Below are 22,177 nucleotides of genomic sequence, written 5' to 3' on the forward strand. Positions count from 1 at the left end.
TCACGAAAAAAGTTCTCAGTCCCTACCTGCAGCGGGACAGCATGGCTATTCCCTGCTCCTCCTTCCTCCCCATCCAATCTTTTGCCTTCAGACACATTTCCAGTGTGTTCGTCTGGCTGCACTCTGTCACTGCCGCAGCTTCCCACCCCTGTGTACCAAACGCTTTGCTTGGTCTCCACCGCTGCCTTTGCCTCCTGAGCCACATCTGAGCTTTCCACCAGCCATTCTGCTTGTGCCATTTTGCAGGGCCCTTCGGACACCTTTACTGAATTCGTACCATCTGTCCCCAAACTAGATGAAGAGGGTCGGTCCTGCTCGAGCTCCACGTGTTCTGCTGCATCTTTATTCACCATTGTCTGGCTCACTTGAATTTCTGCTGCAGCCATTTCGCTCAACTCGTCGTTCCCTTTGTTCTGCTCCTGCAACTTTAATATCTCACCTTCACACATCTCCTTTATGTTCTCAACTGGCGTATCTGCTGGTATCTCCACCGTTACCATCAGCAAACTCCTTATCTCATTGACATCATCAGGGGATTTACAACTCTTTTCCTCTGACTTGCTTTCTTTTTCAGGATTATCCCCAAACCCTCCTTTCCCTGTGTTTTCATCCTGGGAAGCATCCCTTGTATCACCATTCACTCCTTGGTCATTGCTTTCTTTTTCAGTATCCTTTTCAAACCCTGTTCCTCCCACATTTTCACTCTGAGATAATTCTTCTGTAATTTCTTTTTCTACCTTGATTTTATTTTCAGCATTCCCTAAAATCTCTGCTTCTGTTACATTATCATGTAGGGGAGTCAGCTTTATCTCAGCAGCTTCTTCCTGTGCTTTGCTTTCTTTTTCAGTGCCACTGACAAACGCGGCATCTGTTGCTGTTTGACTCTCAGAAGTCACCTCTTGTTCCTCCACTGCTCCTTCATGTACGGTAAGTTCTTTTTTAGGGCTGCCTCCAAACTCTTTCACTGCAGTTTCAGTGCCAGAAGCTACTTTTTCCTCCACAGTTTCTTGTTGTGTCTTAAGCTCTTTCTCAGTGTTCACTACACACTCTACTTTCACCGTGTCTTTATTCTCCAAGGCACTTTTTACCTCTGCAACTTCTTGTTTTGTAAGGGTAGCTGGAAGGGACTCCTGTTTTTCACTGATGTCTGTAATGACCACTTCTTCACTTTTGCTTGCCTGATCACCAGCTCCATTAACAGAAGGGACTGGCTCTTTGTCTGACGACTTCCTATCATCGGCATCCTTCTCCCATGAAATTTTTTCTGTCACAAAGAGCGTTTCCTCACTTTGAGTTTCAGTGTCCGACGTCTCGGCTCGGGCGGTGGAAGGCTTCTTCGCAGGAGTGGTCTGTGCTGATCCCGAAGGGGTCTTCAGGTCTGTTAAGCTGGACACGCTTTCACAGGGCAAATTCAAGTTATCTTCAAAGAGGTTGTGCTTCTTCATAATGGCAGCTTCTTTTATCACTAAATACAACAGAAAGATCAAACTGGTTTGGAAAAACTGACAGAGGTACCTTGAAGAAAGTACACCGTTTTCCCCAATTTTTAATGTCATACATTTTGATATTACAGACAACAGTAATTTTCATTTTCAACTTGTTTTTTTAGTTTACATCTCTTTGGTGGGAGGGGGAGATTTTCTCTCTTTTGAATAATGACACTTCAATATTGATCTAAGCATTGCTATAATAAAAACTACTAGAGGACCTGAAAAGCACAAAGATAATGTTTCAGTGCAGAAGTATTTACACTGAATATATGAATAAAAGTGTGCTCGTTACATTAATTATTATTCTGATATTTTTGAACAGTAATGCCAAAGAGAGTTTATTAAAACTTACTGTGCAATACAGGAGCTTGTCTTTTATCTAGGGTATAGACAGATCCAGAGAGATACAAGTATTTTATATATTTATATATGCCATCAAGAACAGTTTAGTTTTCTGATGCAGAAGCAGAGAGATCTGCAGGGAGTGCTGCACTGGCATCAGTGATGTACTGGAAACTGCATCCAGCAGTACATTTCATTTGGGGAAATTAATTTTTGCTGCCATTAGATATCACCAAGTCTTTGCAAATAAGAGCATAACTTCACTCCCTGGCCCAGGGAATCAAGATAAAATGAAGCTGGCATAATTACATTTTGTTGGAAACAGGCTCGTGCCAAGCTAGCACTTGGAGTTTCCCAGGTTTAGTAAAGTTGCCCCATAATTCATCTTTGAAAACACTGTAGCATCATATCCCCCAGACTTTGGGAAAGTGGGACCTGGGTCTGAAACAGCCAGGCTGGGACCCTGGGAAGCTCTGAAGCAAGAGCTCACAGCCCAATGGCTGAGATGTTATTATCGTCACCCCGAGAACGTTCTCACCTTTCAGGGTTTCTTCCAGCAGTGTCTGATATAAAATCTCTTCATACACATTCTCTACTTGAATCACGCTAGTGTAATCAGCAAAAATGAACTGCTCGTATTTCTGCAGCTCCTGTGCAGAGAGAGAAGAAAGGAACACACAGATAAAAATGAGAGATTCTGAGAGTCCTACTTCAACAGAGCACCTTGGAGGTGCCATCTAGCAGGCCTTGCAAAGCTCCTGGAGGTGAACTCTTTGAACTATGACCAAATGAACTATGTATGTTTACCATTTATCATGCACTTATCAAAACAGTATTCTTGCACTACGATTACATTTAAAAGCACTATAGATCATTGCCATCTGCACAATAATAAACAACTCTGACATAAAGAGCTGGTGAGGAAATACCTCCCTCACCGTTTGTCCAAGGAGGCAAATCCACAGCGAGCACGGGAGATACAGGGTTTGGTTTTGTTTTTCTACTAGGTGTGTAATATACCTATTTATATGCAATAGGCTGTCTAGACAATTATTGAGTCATTATCACCGAGCAGCTGCTTGATGGTCTATAAAAAGTAAATCAAGTGATCTCTGCCCACTTCTAGAAGAGGTGCCTACACACAAACATCAGGTCAAGACTTGACTGGGCACGTCAACTGTGCCACACAGTTGCTGCTCATTCCTGCAGAGGCACAAACGCAAAAAGCTTGTGGGAAATTAAACAGAAAGGACCTGTGGGAAGTTTGCATCACCCCTGCTTCCTCCGTCCTGTATGACAGAGACACGAGGTGGGACTCCACCCTCTCTACATACAGTCAGGGTGATGAAATGCCTGCCCCTGTGCGTAGGCAGTGTCTTAAAGGCACTGCTGACACTCCACAGGAGACTATTATGTTGGGGGTAGTAAAGAAAGTAGAGTGACATACAGAAGAGAGTGATTTTAAATAAACTTTTGAAAGTTGTAAGTTTCAATAATCCATATTAAAAGACTCGCAAGCATAACTTGGCAAAACACTCCGTTTTAGACTTGTTTCTGAAACCGAAACAAGCTGGAGAGGGTCAGCAAGAGCAGCACACCATGGGTGAGAGCTTACAGCCTCCGGGAACTGATGAACATCGAGGGAAACCAAAGGCAGAGAGGCTGGGATGGCTTTGGGCAGTCATATTGCAGCAGCTGGAGTTTAAGTGCAAGAGGATATGGATGGGCTTGAGAAGGGTACAGACTGTTTATTTTCACAGAATCATAGAATGGAAATCATCATAGAATGGTTTGGGTTGGAAGGGCCCTTAAAGCTCATCCAGTTCCACCCCCCCTGCCATCAGCAGGGACACCTTCCACTAGACCACGTTGCTCAAAGCCTCATCCAGCCTGGCCTTCAACACTTCCAGGGAGGAGCAGCCACAGCTTCCTTGGGCAACCTGTTCCAGTGTCTGACCACCCTCACAGTGAAGAGCTTCTTCCTAATATCTCATCTAAACCTCCCCTCTTTCAGCTTAAACCCATTTCCCCTTGTTTTGTCATTAACTGCCCTTATGAAAAGTCCTTCCCCAGCTTTCTTGGAGCCCCTTCAGGTACTGGGAGGCCGCTATAAGATCTCCCCGGAGCCTTCTCTTCTCCAGGCTGAACAGCCCCAACTCTCTCAGCCTGTCCTCACAGCAGAGCTGCTCCAGCCCTCGGATCATCCTGGTGGCCTCCTCTGGACTTGTTCTAGCTGCTCCAAGTCTCTCTTGTGATGGGGCTCCAAGGTGAGCAGCATTCCAACTGGCCCCTGACGCAGCCACGCTGATAACATCTCCACAAAACTCTGATAGCCGCATTTGCTGAGTACTGAGCTACCCATATGATGAAGGGCAAGAGAGCATGTCTCTCTCTGTTTGTTTCCTGATTGTTGACGCAATTACTTCTATTTAAAATCAGTGCAAGCCAGTGCATGGCCTGTCTGCTTGCTGCTCCTGCTGCCCCAGTAGGCATTTGGCTTTGAAGGAGGTGGTCAGCAGAGGCTGTGGATGGTCACAGCTGTGCCTCAGGGTGCTGCTGAAGAGGAAAGTGCCCTCCCCACAGAATGAATTTCAGCCTACAGCATGGCTGCTGAACACAAGCAGAAGCTCATAAGCAATCACTGCCACAAGGAGTCCAGTCTGAAGGGATTTGACATCTCAGGGGAAGAAATGAAACGGGGATGTGCAAAGGTCTGCAGCTATCTCTGAGAAAGCAAGCTGTGTATACAGTTTCCCTTCTTCCTGGAATCTTCCCTATGCTCCACATCTACCCAATCCATGAACCGGCAAATCAAAGCATCATTTGGCCAAGCAGGCTGCCAATCTGCACGACTCTCTGAGAGAAAACAGCTTTACAGAGTTAAGAATTTACTGCCAAGGTGCTAATCCTTCCCTGCCTTTTATTATTGTCATTTTTTTTTAATCACAGAAACGTACCGGTTTGCACACTGAAGCCAGTGTCTTCTGCATTGTGGGCAAAGTAATCTGTACCAGTGCTTCTTCAAATATCTTCTTCCGGATAGTGCTGCTGTCATAATCATATTGCTGTCAAAACAGACAAAAAGAGAAACAAGCCCAAATGTGTTTGGGGTTATTAATCCCTCGTAGGAGGAACTGGTTCTTCTTATCCCCTAACTGGTGATGGGAGAATCCCAAAGGATACCACATCACAGACACACTGAGGGGTTTGAATTCCCATGCAGGTTATTCCAGATTTTACAAAAATACTCTTAAAATCTAGTTTTCTAAAAACTTTCCCTTCATTTTTTTTCTGCCTAGGCTAGAAACAGCCCCCTGATTGCTCTCTCCAGCTATTTCAGCACTGCCTTTTCTAAGAGTCATGAATTCTAGGGGCAGGCTAATTATAAAGCTAATAAAAACTTACTCACCCAGACCCACAGCACCATCTCCAGCTGATTTAATCACAGTTAAAAGGACTGCACATGTAAATACTTTTACAAGTGTCTGCCCAGAACTAGGTTTTACCCCCCAAAATGAGCAAGTTTGCCAAGTGCCACCAAATCTGTATTTACAGCTGGATGGTAAGAGATACTGATCATCTTTCAAACACTGACATAAATTCACATAAAATACGTTCTCAAAAAGGCAGAACCTTCCTGTGCAAATGCTGCTACATTACATTTACCTTCAGTACTCTCAGCTTGACTTTCTCCATGGTTGTTGCAACTTTGGCTGAGTCTGCCTGGTGACTTGGAGAGAACAGCTGCTCAAAAGTATAAACTGCATTTTCCATCAGCTAAAAACAGTAATTAAAAAAATCTGTTAAAAACCAGTAACACAAAATTCCTACATAAAGAAAAGAAGCATAATAAATGTAACTGTGAACTTGAATTGTATTTTTGATAAGGTGAAAGAGAGCAAGAATAAGGGGCCGAAAAGCAATATATATTGTATTCAAGTACTTGAAATGGTTGTGGAAGGGGAAGAAAAGCCTTGTTTAGTTTAGATTGCAACACTCAATTTTGGAACTGGAAACCAAAAAGAAGATTATCTAATGCAAGAGAATAAGAAAATGAAACTACCTCAGCTTCTATCTTGAGTTTACAGCCAGGTCAATACTGGGAAGTCTGCTAATGTAACTAAACAAATAACTGTATCAGCAAAACTTACTTAGAGTAGCTTCAGATATATTGTCCAAAAATTTTCTGCTGTATTTCAGTTCTCTGAAGGCCAACATGCACAGAAGTGTTGCAATAAATAAAGAAAATTAAGCCTTGATATCATTGTGCTATCATAGCTTTCTCGTATAGATTTCATCTCATGTCACCACCCAAACTGATGGTGACAAAGACAAAAAGTGGAATCCATCATCTATATAAAAAGGCTACAGACAAAACTCATTATCCCTAGTAATAAAACTCCCACTGACTCCACCAGATTCTAATGATCTTAATCATTAATACTGCAGATAATTTTTTTTTAAGTAATTAATCAGTAGCTTTCCTTATAATACAAATCATTATCAGCAAAAATCACATAAGAGTCCAGTAATTTCTCACATTATTATGTTAGGCTGGTATTTGCCATATTTTCAGGTTATCCAGAGATTCATTATAAATATTAAACCCCCTACTTGGAAAAGATATTTCAGAAAAACAGTCCTACAAGCAGTTATTACATCTACTTAATGAGGTTTTGTCTTTTTTAGCTAAGTGTTTCCACTCCAATTTTACTCTATTCTTTTTGGAGAAGTACAGGGACGCTGTCCATACAGCCAGGTCTTCCTCTGCATCACCTGGGACCATCCCAGTTGACATACATAGACAGCCATATACTATAGAGGCCTTCTTGTAGATTGTAAGCGAATACCTACATCCTTAGGGATAAGACATGCTTTTAATTCCTCCTTGGCTAGTAATGTTTTCATGAATGAAATATGTGGCTGCTCCTCCCTGGAAGTGTTCAAGGCCAGGCTGGATGAGGCTTTGAGCAACCTGGTCTAGTGGAAGGTGTCCCTGCTGATGGCAGGGGGGTTGGAACTGGATGAGCTTTAAGGCCCCTCCCAACCCAAACCAGTCTATGATTGTATGCAGAGACAAATGTTGAAAGGTTGATTTTTATTGATATTTTATCTATCAGTATTTTATCTATATTGCAGATATTGTAGGATTGGACTATGCAGACAGTATTTATGAATGGAAATGAGGAAGATGGAGGTTTACTCAATCTGTGTGAGCATCAGAAGGCTGCACAGTAAAGGCTCACGCACTACAAGACCTTGGATACAAGGAAAAGACAAGATCAGCGTAGAGGTAAGTCTGAGGCTCATTAAAAGATGAACCACTCGCTTTTTCTTTCAATTTTTATTTGAAGCAAATAATAAATTGGCGTAGTTCTAGTGAAGTCACTAAAGCTGCTTTATTTATGCCAGCTGAGCAGTGTGCTCCCAAATTTCCTACAACTGGCCACTAGAGGATGCCAAGTCCCAAACCAAAGAATCCTGCTCCAGCCCCACCCGAGGTAAGACCTAAAACAAATGCTGTTTTTTACGTTAAGCTTACGCAAGCATAGACATGTCTGATCTTCCTCATTAATAAAATAAATGTCCACGGACACAAAGGGAAACTACTATTTTTATGGGAAAAATACCAGCCTTTTAAAGAGAGAAAAGCAATAGCAGCATTTTTAGAACAACTTGGGCTTTAACTTACTTATTGTGAATTTTGACTCGTGTTCTGTTCAGAAAAAAAAACAAAACCCCACAACATTGGGTTTGTATGAGATCTATTTTCTGTCTACTTCTTTGTCTTGACTTACGGTCTTCTCTCACTGGAAGACTTTCTATTTGGCAGCATTTTGGAATGTTTCTCCCTGAAAGACTCAAACATGAAATCAGAGTTTTATTTCTGAATAATTCTTTGGCTGCTGATCATGACTGTACTTAGAAGAGCTGCTTTTAGGAAAACCCTATCCCAGCACTGTCTGTGCTAGAGACTCACTTTCCATATCCATAACTCCCACTCCACAGAACTGGACCAGTTCCATTTCACAAGATTACCAACTAAACTGTTTAGTTTCTCAACTATGGATTAAAATCACAGGATTCAACACAAGATTACAAGGCCCAATCTGCCTTGTGATCTGGCAATCAAAAGAAGTCTACTGGCCAGCTCCTAATAGATTTCTGGCCAGGCATCCAGAAGAAATAAAAGCAAAGCAAAATTATCGCCTGTATCAATAGACACAAGAGGGGAAAAGGAGGTGGAGCACATTTTTCATCTGAAATGATGCAGTCACTTCAACCATTCCCATGAGAAGTGCAGTTGGTTTGAGCACCTACATGCAGCTACATCCTGAGATGTCACCTGTGTCCAAGTAATTGCTGGTTTCTAACATTAATGGACTTTCTTTATAATAATGAGAAAATAAACTATGAAGGAGGAGACATTCCATTTTGGTAAAATATATTTAAGACTCTTTCTGAAAAATTAACTCTTCAGAATGGAAATCAGGTAGATTTTAGCCACCCTGTTGGTTTCAAGCACAACTTTCTCTGGTGCTGAGACACTGAAAACTCAGAATATGAAAGTTCAGGGGAAGAGATGATCCATCCAGAATTTTTGTGCCTCGCTGAAAGACTCACACACATGCAGCCTCACAAATACAAATGTCAAACAGCTTCTAGCTGTGATTTTCTTAGGTTTTGTTTTACAGTGTTATCTGTACTTTGATTGAGAGATATTCTGGGACTCTTGCACAGCTTTTAATCAAGATTACTTTGAAGCAGATTAGAAGGACAAACCTAACCTGTTCTCCCAGGAGGAAAAACGAGATCTCACAGTACCTCTTGCATGAAGTTCTGTGTCCTCTGAATCACAAAATCTATGTGATAGACCTTGAAGCGACTCTTGAGGTCTTGAAGGAGCTCCTGGAGGAGGTTCACTTTCACATAGCAGGGTTCCATTTTCACAGAGTTGAATGGTAGGTTCATAAGCTGATCCACGTTCTGCATTCCAGTGCAGGAAGAACAGGTTTTGAGAGAAAGCAACCAGAGGTAAATTTTTAATAGAGAATGTAACAGTGGCTCTAAAAAAAATTCTGCTATCTAAACTCTAGTTGCACAAATACCACAAGACTTTCTAAATGATAAAACCAAGCGCTAACATACTAGCCCCTGGGAAAGCAAACGCTGTTGTTAGCCAAGTTCTAGCTAGAAGATCTTAATGCTAATATCAAAGGCTCCAAATATATTTTTGTCTTACCTCCTTTAGCTTTGTGGTATCATTTGTCTTCTGGAAGTCCTGGATGATTTCATTAACTTCTTTATCAAAAAGTGAGCGGACTTCAGTGAATCCAGAACTCACTGGACCCATGAGCTCCTCCAATATGGATGCGAGAAACGGCTGGATATTTTCTGTGCAGCACTTCTGGGCAGACTCAGAAACAGTGGCTGGAGTGCCAGACAATACAGCAGTAAGCTACTTTTTCATAAATACAATTTAACCTACTCAGAGATGTAGTGAAAAAAGTAATCTGAACTGATCTACTTTACAATGAATTAAATGCTTCTATATTTTTCCCTGGAGTCACACCTCCACAAAGACAATGAGGGTGATGAAAGGAGAGTTTATAGTTTTATAGAGTGACAATGGAGCATCTTTTCCCATGCCCCACCTAACCAAATGCTAGCAGCCTGGGGACACTGTGAGAGCAGATGAAAGGGAAGCTGTCAGCATTGATTCACACTGGGAGGTTTGCATGGAGCATGGCCACGGTGACTCTGTAAGGAGTAACCTGAACTTGGGACTCTACAGTTCACTGAAAGCATCCTAGTCTGGTATGTAAGACTATTAACAGAACATCCTGAGTTTTATCAAAACAGCTCCTAAATTCTCAGCTATCTATTTATTTGCTAGATTAAGCAAGGTCAGCTGATGTTTTGCATGATGTCCTGGTTTTGCTGTGATACAGTTAATTTTCTTCTTAGTAGCTCGAACAGTGCTGTGTTTTGGTTTCAGTGTGGGATTGGTTATGAGAAGAACGTTGGTAACGTACTAGCTGCTGGAAATCCAAGGTCTTGGTGTTTTGCTGCTTTGCAAGTGCAAACGACTAGAGGAGGGAAGTGTAGTAATTAGCAAACCCAAACTGATATTTGGATGTGCCAGTGAGATATTCCATCTCATATTATGTCATGTTCAGTATATTAATGAAGTGGAAAGTGGAAGGACTCTCTTTGGGATTGCTCAGGCTCTCGTTCTTCCAGGGTTTGGGTTTGGGGACTGTCTCTGCTCTGGGATCGCTGGCTGGGACAGGCTGGGCATCGGTCAGTGGGTGGTGAGCAACTGCACTGGGCATCACTCATTTGTGTAGTCTGTTATTATTGTTATTATTATTATTTTATTTCAACTAGTAAACTGTTTTTATCTCTACCCATGAATTTTCTCATTTTTACCCTTACTATTCCCTAAAGGGGGGAGTGTGAGCAAGCAGCTGTGTTTGGCTGCTAAACAAAGGACTGCAACCATCACACCTACTTTTTACACTCATTTTTATATTCACAGCAAAATTATAATTACCTCACCTTAGTTTAAAACCACCTACGAAGCCCTTTGGTTTAAGTATTCTTTTGTAGCCTATGACTTTGTCACATAAGCAGAACCTGGTTTTGTGGCCCATTCCTAGACATCAGGTCAAAACCAGTACACTTTTAATTATGCTCATGTGACCTGTGTCTTCATTACATAAGGCTGTCCAAGTGAAAAATGAAAGCAGAACGAGCAACTCTAATCAGGATACTCAAAACCTGTCAGCTCTAGCTCGGACTGGAGAATACCTGGTATTTTCACAGACAGAGCAGCCACAGGTATCACTTCCCATCAAAGGCAGAAGAAGCTCAAAGCATTTGTTTGCTGAAAATCAGTGCCTCCAGCTGGATTTTATAAAACACATGAGGATTTCAAAACAATGACATTTGGTTATTTGAGCAACACAATGGGAAACATTAAAAAATTTGCTCCAAAACACAGTTGTTCCTCCACTAACCTTTGATTTTTCCAGCTAAGAAGTTCTTGGAGTTCAGAATCTGATCCATGTCTGAGCGAATGGTTCCTTCCAGAGTTTTTGCAAGATCTCTGCATTCTTCTTTCAAGGTACTTAATCCTTCTGACACCTGCTGCTGGACTAAGCTGTAAGTTTCTTCTACGATCTAAAGCCAAATTAAATTAAGAAGCATAGATCAGAATCAGCAGACACAGACACCTGTTATGAGAAACAACTGCTCTGCAAATATCAGCACTTACACCAAACCAGGCCCGCTTCCTATCATTCCTCTTCCCTTTCATTTTAGGCAGGATCATCGTCTGAAGGTTAGGCAGGAGTTCCTCCATCACAAGGTTGCTCAGGATCTATATGGTCAGAAGATTAAAATGATATGTTCACACACCGTTCTTCATCTGAAAACTGAGCACACACATCACAGTGATGCGCACACACAGGCAGCTCAAATACAGAATGGTTTAGCTGTCCCAGGTTGCCAGGAAGACCGGATTTAAAATACTAGGTGTGCCTGACTGAGGGAAGATCCATGCATTTGGAACAGGTTGCCCAGAGAAGCTGTGGCTGCTCCTCCCTGGAAGTGTTCAAGGCCAGGCTTGATGAGGCTTTGAGCAACCTGGTCTAGTGGAAGGTGTCCCTGCTGCTGGCAGGGGGGTTGGAACTGGATGAGCTTTAAGGTCCCTTCCAACCCAAACCATTCTGTGATTCTATGATTCATTTGAAGTATTTTTCACTGAAAGACTTGGAGAAACCATGCAACAACTGGCAACAGATGAACTCAGATGCTGAACTAAGACACCCATTAAAATTTCCTGCATGTTGTTATGAAACTGCCAAGTGCAAATCAATGGAGCTAAAATGATTGATACCAACTGAGCCACCAGACCAAAAATATCTGAAAAGTTGGTTTGCTAACTGCTGCTTCCTCAAACTGACCTTCTTCTGGGATGCTCACACTCTCCAAGAGGAGGTATCGTTGAGGAGAAATTGTTTAAGAAAGTAATCAGACTTAAGTAATTAAATGCTTACTAATTACTTAAGTAATTAGATGCTTCTAATAGGAAGATAATTGGCAAAAAAAAAAAAAAAATATATGACTGTACCAATGTGGATCTCTAGCACGATTTCAGGTGAGCATCAACTTTACAATTCAAACAAGAAAGGAGATTCCAGGAAAAACAGAATATAGGACAGAAATGGAATCCAGATGGCTAATCTGTGTATCAAATAATTCCGCTCTATCTGTTGGTTTGTTTTGTTTCAAAAATATGTAACATGATCCAAAAGATTCATTACTTCCAGCTTAACCCTGAGGCAAAAGGGATAAAATAAATAGCTGTTGGAGTTTGTGAAAAACTTTATAAGCAATTACTTTTGTCAGTAAAAGACAACTACGCTGGTCTAAAACCAGTAAAACTTTCACATTGTAGAATTCATATACATTAAAGTCTCCTCCCAACACCTCCCGATTCCTGAACAAAAATTATATGAAATATAAAACCTAAGAAGATATTCTGTGACAAAGGTGCGGCACAGCAGAAAGCGGGGGAAGAAAAGTGTCAAAGGGACTCCTACTCCTCAGGCATTTGTGATGGAATGTGAGGAAACTGAGGAAGAGGTATCCCTGCCCCATTCTGTGATGATTTCTGTAAGTATATTGTTGGTCTAGCATTGCTCTGTTTTTCCAAATTGACACGGAGTACTCTTCTCCCTCAAGAACGTTTTCACTTTGAAACAGGGTTCAGTGGTTGTAGAAGAGATGCATCAACCTCTCTGATCCCAGCATCCAGCTGGCAGCTTGGTCTTGCAGATGGTTCCAATTAGGAAGAAAAGACATTGGACTGGGAATACAGATGATACCAATTTGGGGGAGTGGTCAATACGCTGGCAAGCAAGGCTGCTATTCAGAGAGACCTAGATGGGCTGAAGAAATGGGTGGACAAAAACCTCATGAAGTTCAGCAAAAGCAAATGCACAGTCCGACATCTGGGATGGAACAGTCCCATGCACCAGTATAGGCTGGCAACAACTGGCTGGAAAGCAGTTGTGCAGGAAAGGATGTGGGCATCTCGGTGGACAAGAAAGTCACCATCAGTCTGCAGGGTGGCCTCGCAGCAAAGGGCAACAGCGGGTTGAGGGACGAGAATGTTCCCCTCTATTCAGCACTTAGATGGCAACAGAAGTGTCCCGTTTTGGGCTCCCCAGTACAAGACACACTGGAGTGAGTCCAGCAGAGGCCACCATGATGGTCAGGGGACAGAGCACATGACATGTGAGGAGAGGTGGAGGGAACTGGGTTAGCTCAGCTTTAGGATGATAAGGCTCAGGGGAGACCTTATTGCTGTCTCCAAGCACATAAAGGAGGTTGTTGGGCAGACAGAGCCAGACTTTCCTTGGAAATGCACAGGGAAAGGAAGAAAGCAACAGCTACAAGGAGCAACAGGGGAAATAGTAATTAGCTATGAAGAAATACTTTTCACCATGAGGGCAGTCATGGGAACAAGTCAGGCAGTCTTGGATATCTTCAGAACTCAACTGCACAAATCTCCCAAAGTTGGCTGTGCTTTTGGTGGGGGATTGGGCCAGATAACCTCCACAGATCTCCTTTTAACTACATTATTCTCTGGTTCTGTTGTTCTCTTGACAGCATAACCCAGCTTTGTACAGAAGAACCATCTAAGTCTGGCTTCTTCCACACAGACAGAATGAAACGCTGTGAGAGGGATCCCTGATTTCATTCACCTGCACCCATTTCAGAAATTTTCTTCAGAATCACACACTCTGTCAGGCTTTTCACCTCCTCTGCTTAGACCTAAACTACAACTTCCTTCTTGCCCATCCTACTTAGATGCACCAAGCTGGCAATAAATACACAGAGTTATAGCCACACACCTGGTTTTGAGAGTCTAGGCTTTCCTCTCCATGTTTTATTTATGGACACTGTATCTCTGGCCTGAGAAAGCCACAAGATCTCTCTTGCTCCTGCACTTTCCTCTTGCTGTTGGCCAACAAGGCAAACTATGCAATCAGAGAGAGGCACTTCATCACGGGACCTGCTCTATTCCTATTTCTTTGTGATCTCAGGTCTCTGAACACATTTTCTATGGAGCCATCTATCACTGCTGGAGATATGTGCTGGATTCTTGAATTTCTCTACTTAAGCATCTCAATTTGGAACTCAAGACCTCAGTCCTGTGTTTAGTTCCACCATTACTCATCCTTATGATTCAGAGCAGGGAGAGACATCTTTTACTTCAGGACATGGTCGTTTTCTGCTCAGAGATCTTGCCCAGGTATGTTTGTACTGGCCCACAGTTACAGATGCACGGCTGCCAATTTCTGATGACAGAGGTAACACTATCGTGCCTGTGCTATACAGAACAGCACGCAACCCTTTCATCAAGGCTTTTCATCTCTCCTGTCTGTACAGCACATACGAGGTTGTCCACAGCCTCTTGAAAGCTATGAAGTGCAGTGGCTATCCTGCAAATCACAGAGAGACATAGTAACCCTTTAAAAAACAGACAGAACGCGTGTTTAGGTTCTGTACATTTCTCATGTACTCTGGGTAAAAGGATTACTGGCTTGCTCAACAGTTTCAGTGAAATCTCACAGACAAAGTACAGAATCCCAGAACTGCCCAGACTGGAAAAGCCCTTTAAGATCATCAAGTCCAACCATGAACCCAACACTGACAAGTCCCCGACTAAACCATGTCCCTCAGCACTGTGTCTACACGACTCTTCAATCCCTCCAGGGATGGGGACTCCACCACTGCCCTGGCCAACCCCTTCCAATGCCTCAGAACCCTTTCAGCAAAGAAATTCTTCCTCACATCCCATCTCAACTGCCCTGGACACAACTGGAGCCCATTTCCTCTTGTCCTGTCCCTTGGTCCTTGGTTGAACAGACCCATCCCCACCTCTCTCCACCCTCCTTTCAGGGAGTTGGAGAGAGCCAGAAGGTCTCCCCTCAGCCTCTTTTTCTCCAGGAGAAGGAGTACAGAGCCCTTCCCCCTACAGTGGGGCTTGAACAGTTTTTACTAAGTGATGCAGTTTTGAACCCAGCTCTTTTCCTCACTCCGATGTCAGCCCAGCACAGTCCTCATTCAAGGATCCTGAGGCACCCAGTTGCTGGCTGAGCCAACACAGAGTGCAAAACCACCCCTCAACTTCACATCTTCGTTGTGCCAGTGTTTTCCAATCATGTCATCCATCTGTGCCAGTGCTTCCTGACATTCAACCTCACATATTACAGCTGCCTGAGTGGATTTTGGGCATGTACCAACAACACCATAGGAAAATGGTAGGAATTTAGACAATAAAAGTAAGTAAGAAATGACTCTGACTGCGTGACACGCCGTGTAAAACCTGATTGGTCCTGCAGAGAACCTCCTGGGCATAAGACAGCCCCTACAGAAATATAACATACAATACATACAATACATACAAAGGTTGCCCAAGGAAGTTGTAGATGCCCCCGCCCTGGAAGTGTTCAAGGCCAGGCTGGATGAGGCTTTGAGCAACCTGGTCTAGTGGAAGGTGTCCCTGCTGATGGCAGGGGGGATTGGAACTAGATGATCTTTAAGGTCCCTTCCAATCCAAACCATTCTATGATTCTATGAATACCCTACTTATTAATATACCTGTAATATGAAATACACTATGATAACTTAAGCACTTACAGATCATGCCACAGCACCATTCGAATTTAGCTGTGCTGACTCAAATACCTGTCAAAACCAATTGACTCATTCATGTCCTAAACTAATGAAGTCACTTAAAAAAATCTCATGAATAACCCATACTGGAGCATCACAGATCAAATAATAAAAGTGACAACGGATCAAATGAATCCCAAAGAATCTGAGCTCTCTGGAAACATCTTTAGGACTGCTGGCTTGGCTTTCTATTGCTGTACTGAAAGGTGCACTGCAGGAGTTTGGGGTTTTTTCATCCCTTATTCAGCTGTCCTTGATTTACCAATATATTATTTCTCCATTCATGCAGTACTGCTCAATGGAGTTATTCTAGTCTAAAATCAGGGTGTTGTAGCGCTCTCACTATGTGGCTGTATTGTTGCTTGTAACAAGCATTGTAAAAAACGTCCTGGTTTTAACTCTGTATTTCAGCACACACTTACAGAAATACCATCTCCAACTGAATTTATCCTGTGTTAGTAACAAAACATTAAATAGAACAAAAACAAAACCAGGAAAAAGAACTTTTATGACATGAAAAAAATGTCGTAGGTCTTCAGCCGAGTAACTGGGTACTTGCTAATATTACATCTAGGCAGAACTGCGTGAGCTAACGCTGCAGAGACTCTGTCATTATAAATGAAAGTCAAGGAATATATTTATTGGCATTCTGCAGAGATTTTTACAGCAACAAATTGTAGCTTACTTGTTCCAAAGCATTCACTTAGCTTGGATATTTGCCTAAAATAATTACTGTATTTGGTCAAAGCAGGCATGAGAACACACTATACTTAGAGAATGAATTATTACTGAGAAGATAATAGCATAACTAGTCTGGATGTCTTCTGATTACAGTTCTCTTGAGGTATATGGGTTATGAGTAAGTAGTTGGCAAGCAATGGGAAAAATAAAAGATAAAATGAAACTAGCACTACAATAGCTCCATAACTTGAGGGAGGAGGGGAGAAGAGAAAAACTCTTGTTCCCTCCACTGGCAGGATGGAACTCCTTATGCTAAGGAATTTATTATCAGGTGTTAGCAGGAAACTTCAAACCCTGATATGATGGTACTGGGAAAGACACTATTTATAGATTCTTTTCCAGTTTCCACATTTTTCAGCATTTCAAAGGTAGACTTCTAAAAGAACAATGGGGACAATTGCCAAAGGGGCAATGGGTGTGAGCTGGAACACAGGAGGTTCTGCTTAAACTTGAGAAGAAACTTCTTTCCAGTGAGGGTGACGGAGCCCTGGGACAGGCTGCCCAGGGAGGGTGTGGAGTCTCCTTCTCTGGAGACATTCAAAACCCGCCTGGACGCCTTCCTGTGTGATCTCATTTAGGTTCCTGCTCCGGCAGGGGGTTGGACTGGATGATCTTTCAAGGTCCCTTCCAATCCCCACCATTCTGTGATTCTGTGATCTGGTTTCTTAAAACAAAACCCTAGATCGTGAACTCTCCATCAAGCTTTTTTCCATTTTCCCAAAGGGAAGCAAGATTTCATCAAGGAAAACACCCAGCAGCTGGTACTAAAGTAAATATTTGCTGCTGAGCGCTCAGTGCTTTGGAAAAAATTTATAAATCAGGGCCCAAATAATGTCTCTATTGCACTAAAAGACATCTGGAGTGATGCCAGAGGGATTGGTGGAGCTACTTCAGCTACCATCAGTGCTCCAAAGCTGCTCACTCAGGTGCCCAAATACAGACCCAGACCCTAAGCTCAGCCTCTCATTTCTGAAGAACTGAATTACACACATTTTTGGTGTTTAAGTGTGACTGTTACTATGCAAGACTCTGTTTCAGAAGTCTGGCACAAGAAGTAGGTCTACTAGTTAATCCGCTCAGGACTAAAAGCTTCATTCCCAAAGAACAGGGGAGAGCAAAATGACGAGATTCTCCAAAATCTGTGTTTAGTTGCTGTTCTGTTCTTTTATGGTGGCATCTGGAGGTATCAGAGCACAAGCAACGGGAAGTTGTTGTGTTTAGTAACAAAGGTAATAGCAACACAAGAAAAAAGCATCTTATCTGTCACGAACAGGTAGAAACAGTCATCATGAAAAGGTAGAAAAACAGAGCACAGCCAAACACAGCTGCTAGTGAGTATCTGCTGCCCGCTGACTGTGTCTTCTGAGTCTGGTGCGTGTTGCTTTTGGCCTCACTGATTTACCAAAACTATCAACAGTGGCAAATGCGGTAGTGAGAGGTCAGCAAGTGCCTTGTTTTAGGCACCGCCTTTATTCACCAATTTATTTCACCATTCACCATGGCATAAAATTAAAGTAGATGTATCAGCCTGTTGTGGAAATGTGGCCATCCCTATGTCCCAGCACCGTACAACAACTTCAGTTCACAGCACACTTTCTTTCGTATTTTAGTAAAAAACTCACAGTGGGGTTTATTAAAGGAGAAATGTCACATATCAGAGGTGTTTTGAAATCTTGGGTATTTCTACCTATTAGATTTTGTCTTTAAAAATACCATTATTTTCTCAGGAGGTTTTACAACCTTCACTGTCCTCAGAGCTGCCATACCCAAAGGCAACAAAAAGCAGGAAGACATTCTTTTACCTCTTTTTCATTGCCAGTTATCATTTCCCACGTCCCATAGTGGCCTTTCTCCTGCCGGAAGAACTGAATGGCTTCTAAGAACGCTTTGACTTCATATGTGGTCTGCTTGAGAAAATCTAAAGAAAACAAAACGTAACACAAAGGATTTACCCATAAATAATCTTGAAAAAAATATACATTGGTTTTGATCCATTTTCCTGTTCCATGTGCATCTAGCAGTAATATTTTAAAATAATTTACTAAATCTGAATGTCTGAAGACCTTGGGCTTTCATTAAGATACTGAAGCATAATGTTGAACTACCACATTGCACATATGAACTATCACAAGCCATCCTGCCTCAGCTGGTGAGTAAAACCAACACCAGCAAGCGTTGCTGTGGAGCACATGATAAAGTAAGAGTTTTATGGCAGCGTGGCTTGGCTGTGGCACGCTCTGTCGAGGCAGTCCTCAACATATGAAAGCTCATCCCTTGCCTTTACACCTATGAGCAATGCAAGATGTACATGGGAAGACTTTGACAGCATGTACCAGGGCCAAGAGTTGGGAGCTTCTGCTTCTTTAAGATAAGAATGAAGAATTTAAGATAATGGTAGTCAGCTGATTGCAGCATGTTGTGTGTTCTTGATAAATTGCTAAACCTTGAGTTAATGCTCCCCAATAATCTTCTGTTTCACAGAATCCCAGAATTGCCTCGATTGGAAAAGCCCTTTAAGATCACCAAGTCCAATCATGAACCCAACACTGACAAGTCCCCAACTAACCCATGTCCCTCAGCACTATGTCTGATTTCCTTTGTTTTATTAAGGAATTGATGATCAACACAATTTTTCATGGGCGTACAATAAAACAGACCTGGACAAAGTAAGCACCCTGCTCATACCAATTAAGCACAAAAATTACTGACAAAGTTGTGCTGCTTTCCCTAAATATTTCAGGAATGTTTAACCACAGCTCTGGAGTATCTGGTTATTGTCCACGGCTACTGCTGCTAGATGGTAGCTCTTCCCAAGAACAATAGCCTGGTGACACTCTGTTGTACAAGTGAGACCACAGCACAGAAAATCTTGAGGAGTGCCTGAGCTGGTTTGCTCTTCCAAACTCCGGACAACCAGTGGTGCAACAGACCTTACATCTCAGGCAATCTGGTCTTGTTGAGGATTGGTTAGCTGACAAGGGTCACATAGACATACTGTAGATGGCTGACCAGGATTTTGGGAAACGTCGGACTCTGCTAGTCTGAAGTGCTGGGGTGGTAAGGACACGCTGTCCTTGACTGCAGCTGCTACACGATAACAGGATGCTTACAGTCAGCTAAGGCATGGGAACTTAAGGGAGTAAGTAACCAAGAATCAGGAGCTAGGGGAGGGGTTGACGTTTAGGATAGTGACCAATTAATTAGTTAAATTACAGAATATGCATGCTCTCATTAAGAACTGTATATAAGTTGTAGTCAAAAGCATAATAAACGGAGGCTTGATGATCGTTCATATTGAGTGCCAAGTTCTTCCCACCGCGACATGGTCTTTCCAAACTGCTGAATGCTTTCAAGAGAGTTGTGGTCAACACTCTCCTTCACACGAGAGGGCACAAAACCACAGCTAATTAAGGCTGCAACAGCAGTTTTACAGCAGAACTAGTTTGTCACGATTTGGGGAGAAACAATCCCTCTGCCTCAAAAGGTGGAAAAGCTCCCTAGAGCAATCAGGCTGCTTGACAAACCTGAGGAAGAAAAACCACCACTGAAATACTTCAGGAATTCAAGTGCTGTGTCTTTGCTATGAACCAGAGCTCCAGGATTATTGTGAGGATTAGCATCTTAAGGGAAAAACAAAGCCACGACAACGGTTTATTGTCCCTTCTTCAAGGTTATCTACTTGCAGCCTTGACCAGCTGAAGTCCTGTTGTGCACACAAAAGGAAGAAAGGAGGGGGGAAGGAGAACGGTAATTCTCTCAAAGGTAAGTATGCTGCTTTAAAAGATACTGATGCGTACAAACAATTGTCATGTGAAGAGTCACAGAGTAAGTTCTCAAGCCTTGTCTGTCAAGCGAGACGCTTCTTGTTGACTTGTTCATGAAACTTCTAAAGAGAGAAGCTTTATAGGAGGCTTGCATACATGCCAAGGGCAACACAGGGATTATACAAATGATGGGAAACACGAAGGATTAACAGCTCTACAGTAACGCCTGAAATGTCTCTGTGTGCTTTACCCAAGAACAAAAGCTACAGAAACCTACAATTAATGTCATCAATGCTTCGCCCTGGCTACTGCTCGAGAACAGCACTGTATAGATCTCTACGTGGCGGGCAATGAGGTTTCAGATCTGCTAAGAGCCCAAATGTCAGAATTTGCCCTTTCAGAGTTTCCCCTGGGTGTAATAATTGCTTCAGGAAGGTATGTTATACATACTGAGGCGCAGTAAACACTCTCTCAGTGACAGAGAGGTAGGTACTGTCCCTGTTCAGCAGATATTTGGAGGTCCAGAGAGATCAGACAATTTCTTCAAGCTCACACGATGATCAAACAGGAGAAAACCAGCCAGGTAACATCCTAACCACGCCTTCACTGCTACCTCTGTGATGTACAGCATTTTTAACAGTCACAAACCAGGGTACTTGTGATCTCATTTAGGTTCCTGCTCCGGCAGGGGGATTGGACTGGATGATCTTTCGAGGTCCCTTCCAATCCCCAACATTCTGTGATTCTGTGATACTAAAATATCAGTAAAAGAGTTATAAGTCAGGCTGTTCACTGCCAAGAGAACATCCTCGGATGGCAGCTTTAATGAAAGAATCGAGTATTCCACCTGAGAAACTAAGTGCAGCGTTGCATCTGAAAGCTTTTATCCTCCCAAAATTAAGCTCTGAATATTTTGACAAGAAAAGGGGCTGGGCTTGGCTGGAGGAACGGAGAACTGCAGCTCCCGCAACCCTCCGATCATGACTCACATGTTTTCCTTCTTTCACAGCTGTGCTCCCTCCTAACCAAAAGGGACAATAGACCATCTAAAGGGCTGGACCTTGGATCTGCTGAGATGATGAGGCACCAGTACTGACAAGAGTCTGCACATCAAGATCATCGAGTTTGAAACTCCACGCTCAAGGGAGTGTTTTCTCTCTGTTCTGACTGTCTTCAACCCCATAGAGAAGTGGGAAGAAGGTGCTAAAAGTCCAACTATATTCATTTGAACAGTTCATGGGAAAAATCTCAAGCTGTTAAGTACCATAAGATCCCAATCACACATTCTTTCCTATGCTGGTAAACATAGGAGAAAAACCACAATTATGGCAGTCTTAGTGCAAAAGCAGCTCAAAGGAGAAAGGAAGCTTTATCCTTACAGGCGACTACAACTGCTTAATTTAGGCAAATTCATTCTCACTTTCCATAGGAGGAAAAGATTGCATCAGTGATAATGCACTGAACAACTAGATCCATCCAGCGTTGGGCTGTGCAGAAGCTGCTGGCAAGGCACACGGGACAGAGGCACATTCATGGGATACAGCTCAAGAAAAGGGAATTGTACCCAAGCTGAAAGGAGCTGCAGTGCACATCCTCCGAGATTTCAGCAGGGAAGAGCCGGGGATTCTGTAAATCAGATCTAGCAGTTTATGAAAAGACTAGAGGACAGCTGCTGGCTTGGCAGCCACCTCCGTTATGCCACGGCATAGCAAGGAAAACAAGGAATGAGCTGTTGGGGCAGCCCCGCTTGCGTGCAAGAGAGAGGACGGTGCGTGGGAGATGGAAGGAGACGCTGCAGCTGCGAACAGGGCAGGTGGCAAACCCCAGTGGTGTCAGGAGCGATTGTTCATCAGCAGAAAGGACGACGTGTGCTTCAGTCTCCTGAACACCCTCGCAGCGCCCTCCCCTTCGACAAAGCTGGCTGGCACCTCTCATGGGTGATGCATCTGTTCCCACTGTTTGTAGAAAGTGGGGCATGTTAGGGGAGCTTGGAGCAGCGGTGGTTGTAGGTCATCCTTGTCCAACTCCCACACAAAGACGTGAAGTTGACTGAATGTCACAGAATCCCAGCATGGTGGGGTTGGA

General features: G+C 42.9%; 1 protein-coding gene across 1 annotated transcript in view; it reads right to left on the reverse strand.

Annotated features, from left to right (window-relative positions):
* Nucleotides 1–18,246, reverse strand: part of LOC104523640 (protein Niban) — a gene marked incomplete at its 5' end in the record, with an annotated part of 18,525 nt that extends 279 nt beyond the window's left edge. Inside the window, 9 exon segments of the mRNA XM_010166293.2 lie at nt 1–1,465; nt 2,371–2,482; nt 4,790–4,897; nt 5,499–5,609; nt 8,658–8,819; nt 9,076–9,263; nt 10,856–11,018; nt 11,113–11,217; nt 18,131–18,246. The exon segment at nt 1–1,465 is cut by the window's left edge and continues 4 nt beyond it. Coding sequence (XP_010164595.2) covers nt 1–1,465; nt 2,371–2,482; nt 4,790–4,897; nt 5,499–5,609; nt 8,658–8,819; nt 9,076–9,263; nt 10,856–11,018; nt 11,113–11,217; nt 18,131–18,246 — 2,530 coding nt within the window.
* Nucleotides 18,247–22,177: the final 3,931 nt, after the last annotated feature.

This window comes from Antrostomus carolinensis, unplaced genomic scaffold (assembly GCF_000700745.2).
Source record: "Antrostomus carolinensis isolate BGI_N321 unplaced genomic scaffold, ASM70074v2 scaffold9234, whole genome shotgun sequence".
NCBI lineage: Eukaryota > Metazoa > Chordata > Aves > Caprimulgiformes > Caprimulgidae > Antrostomus > Antrostomus carolinensis.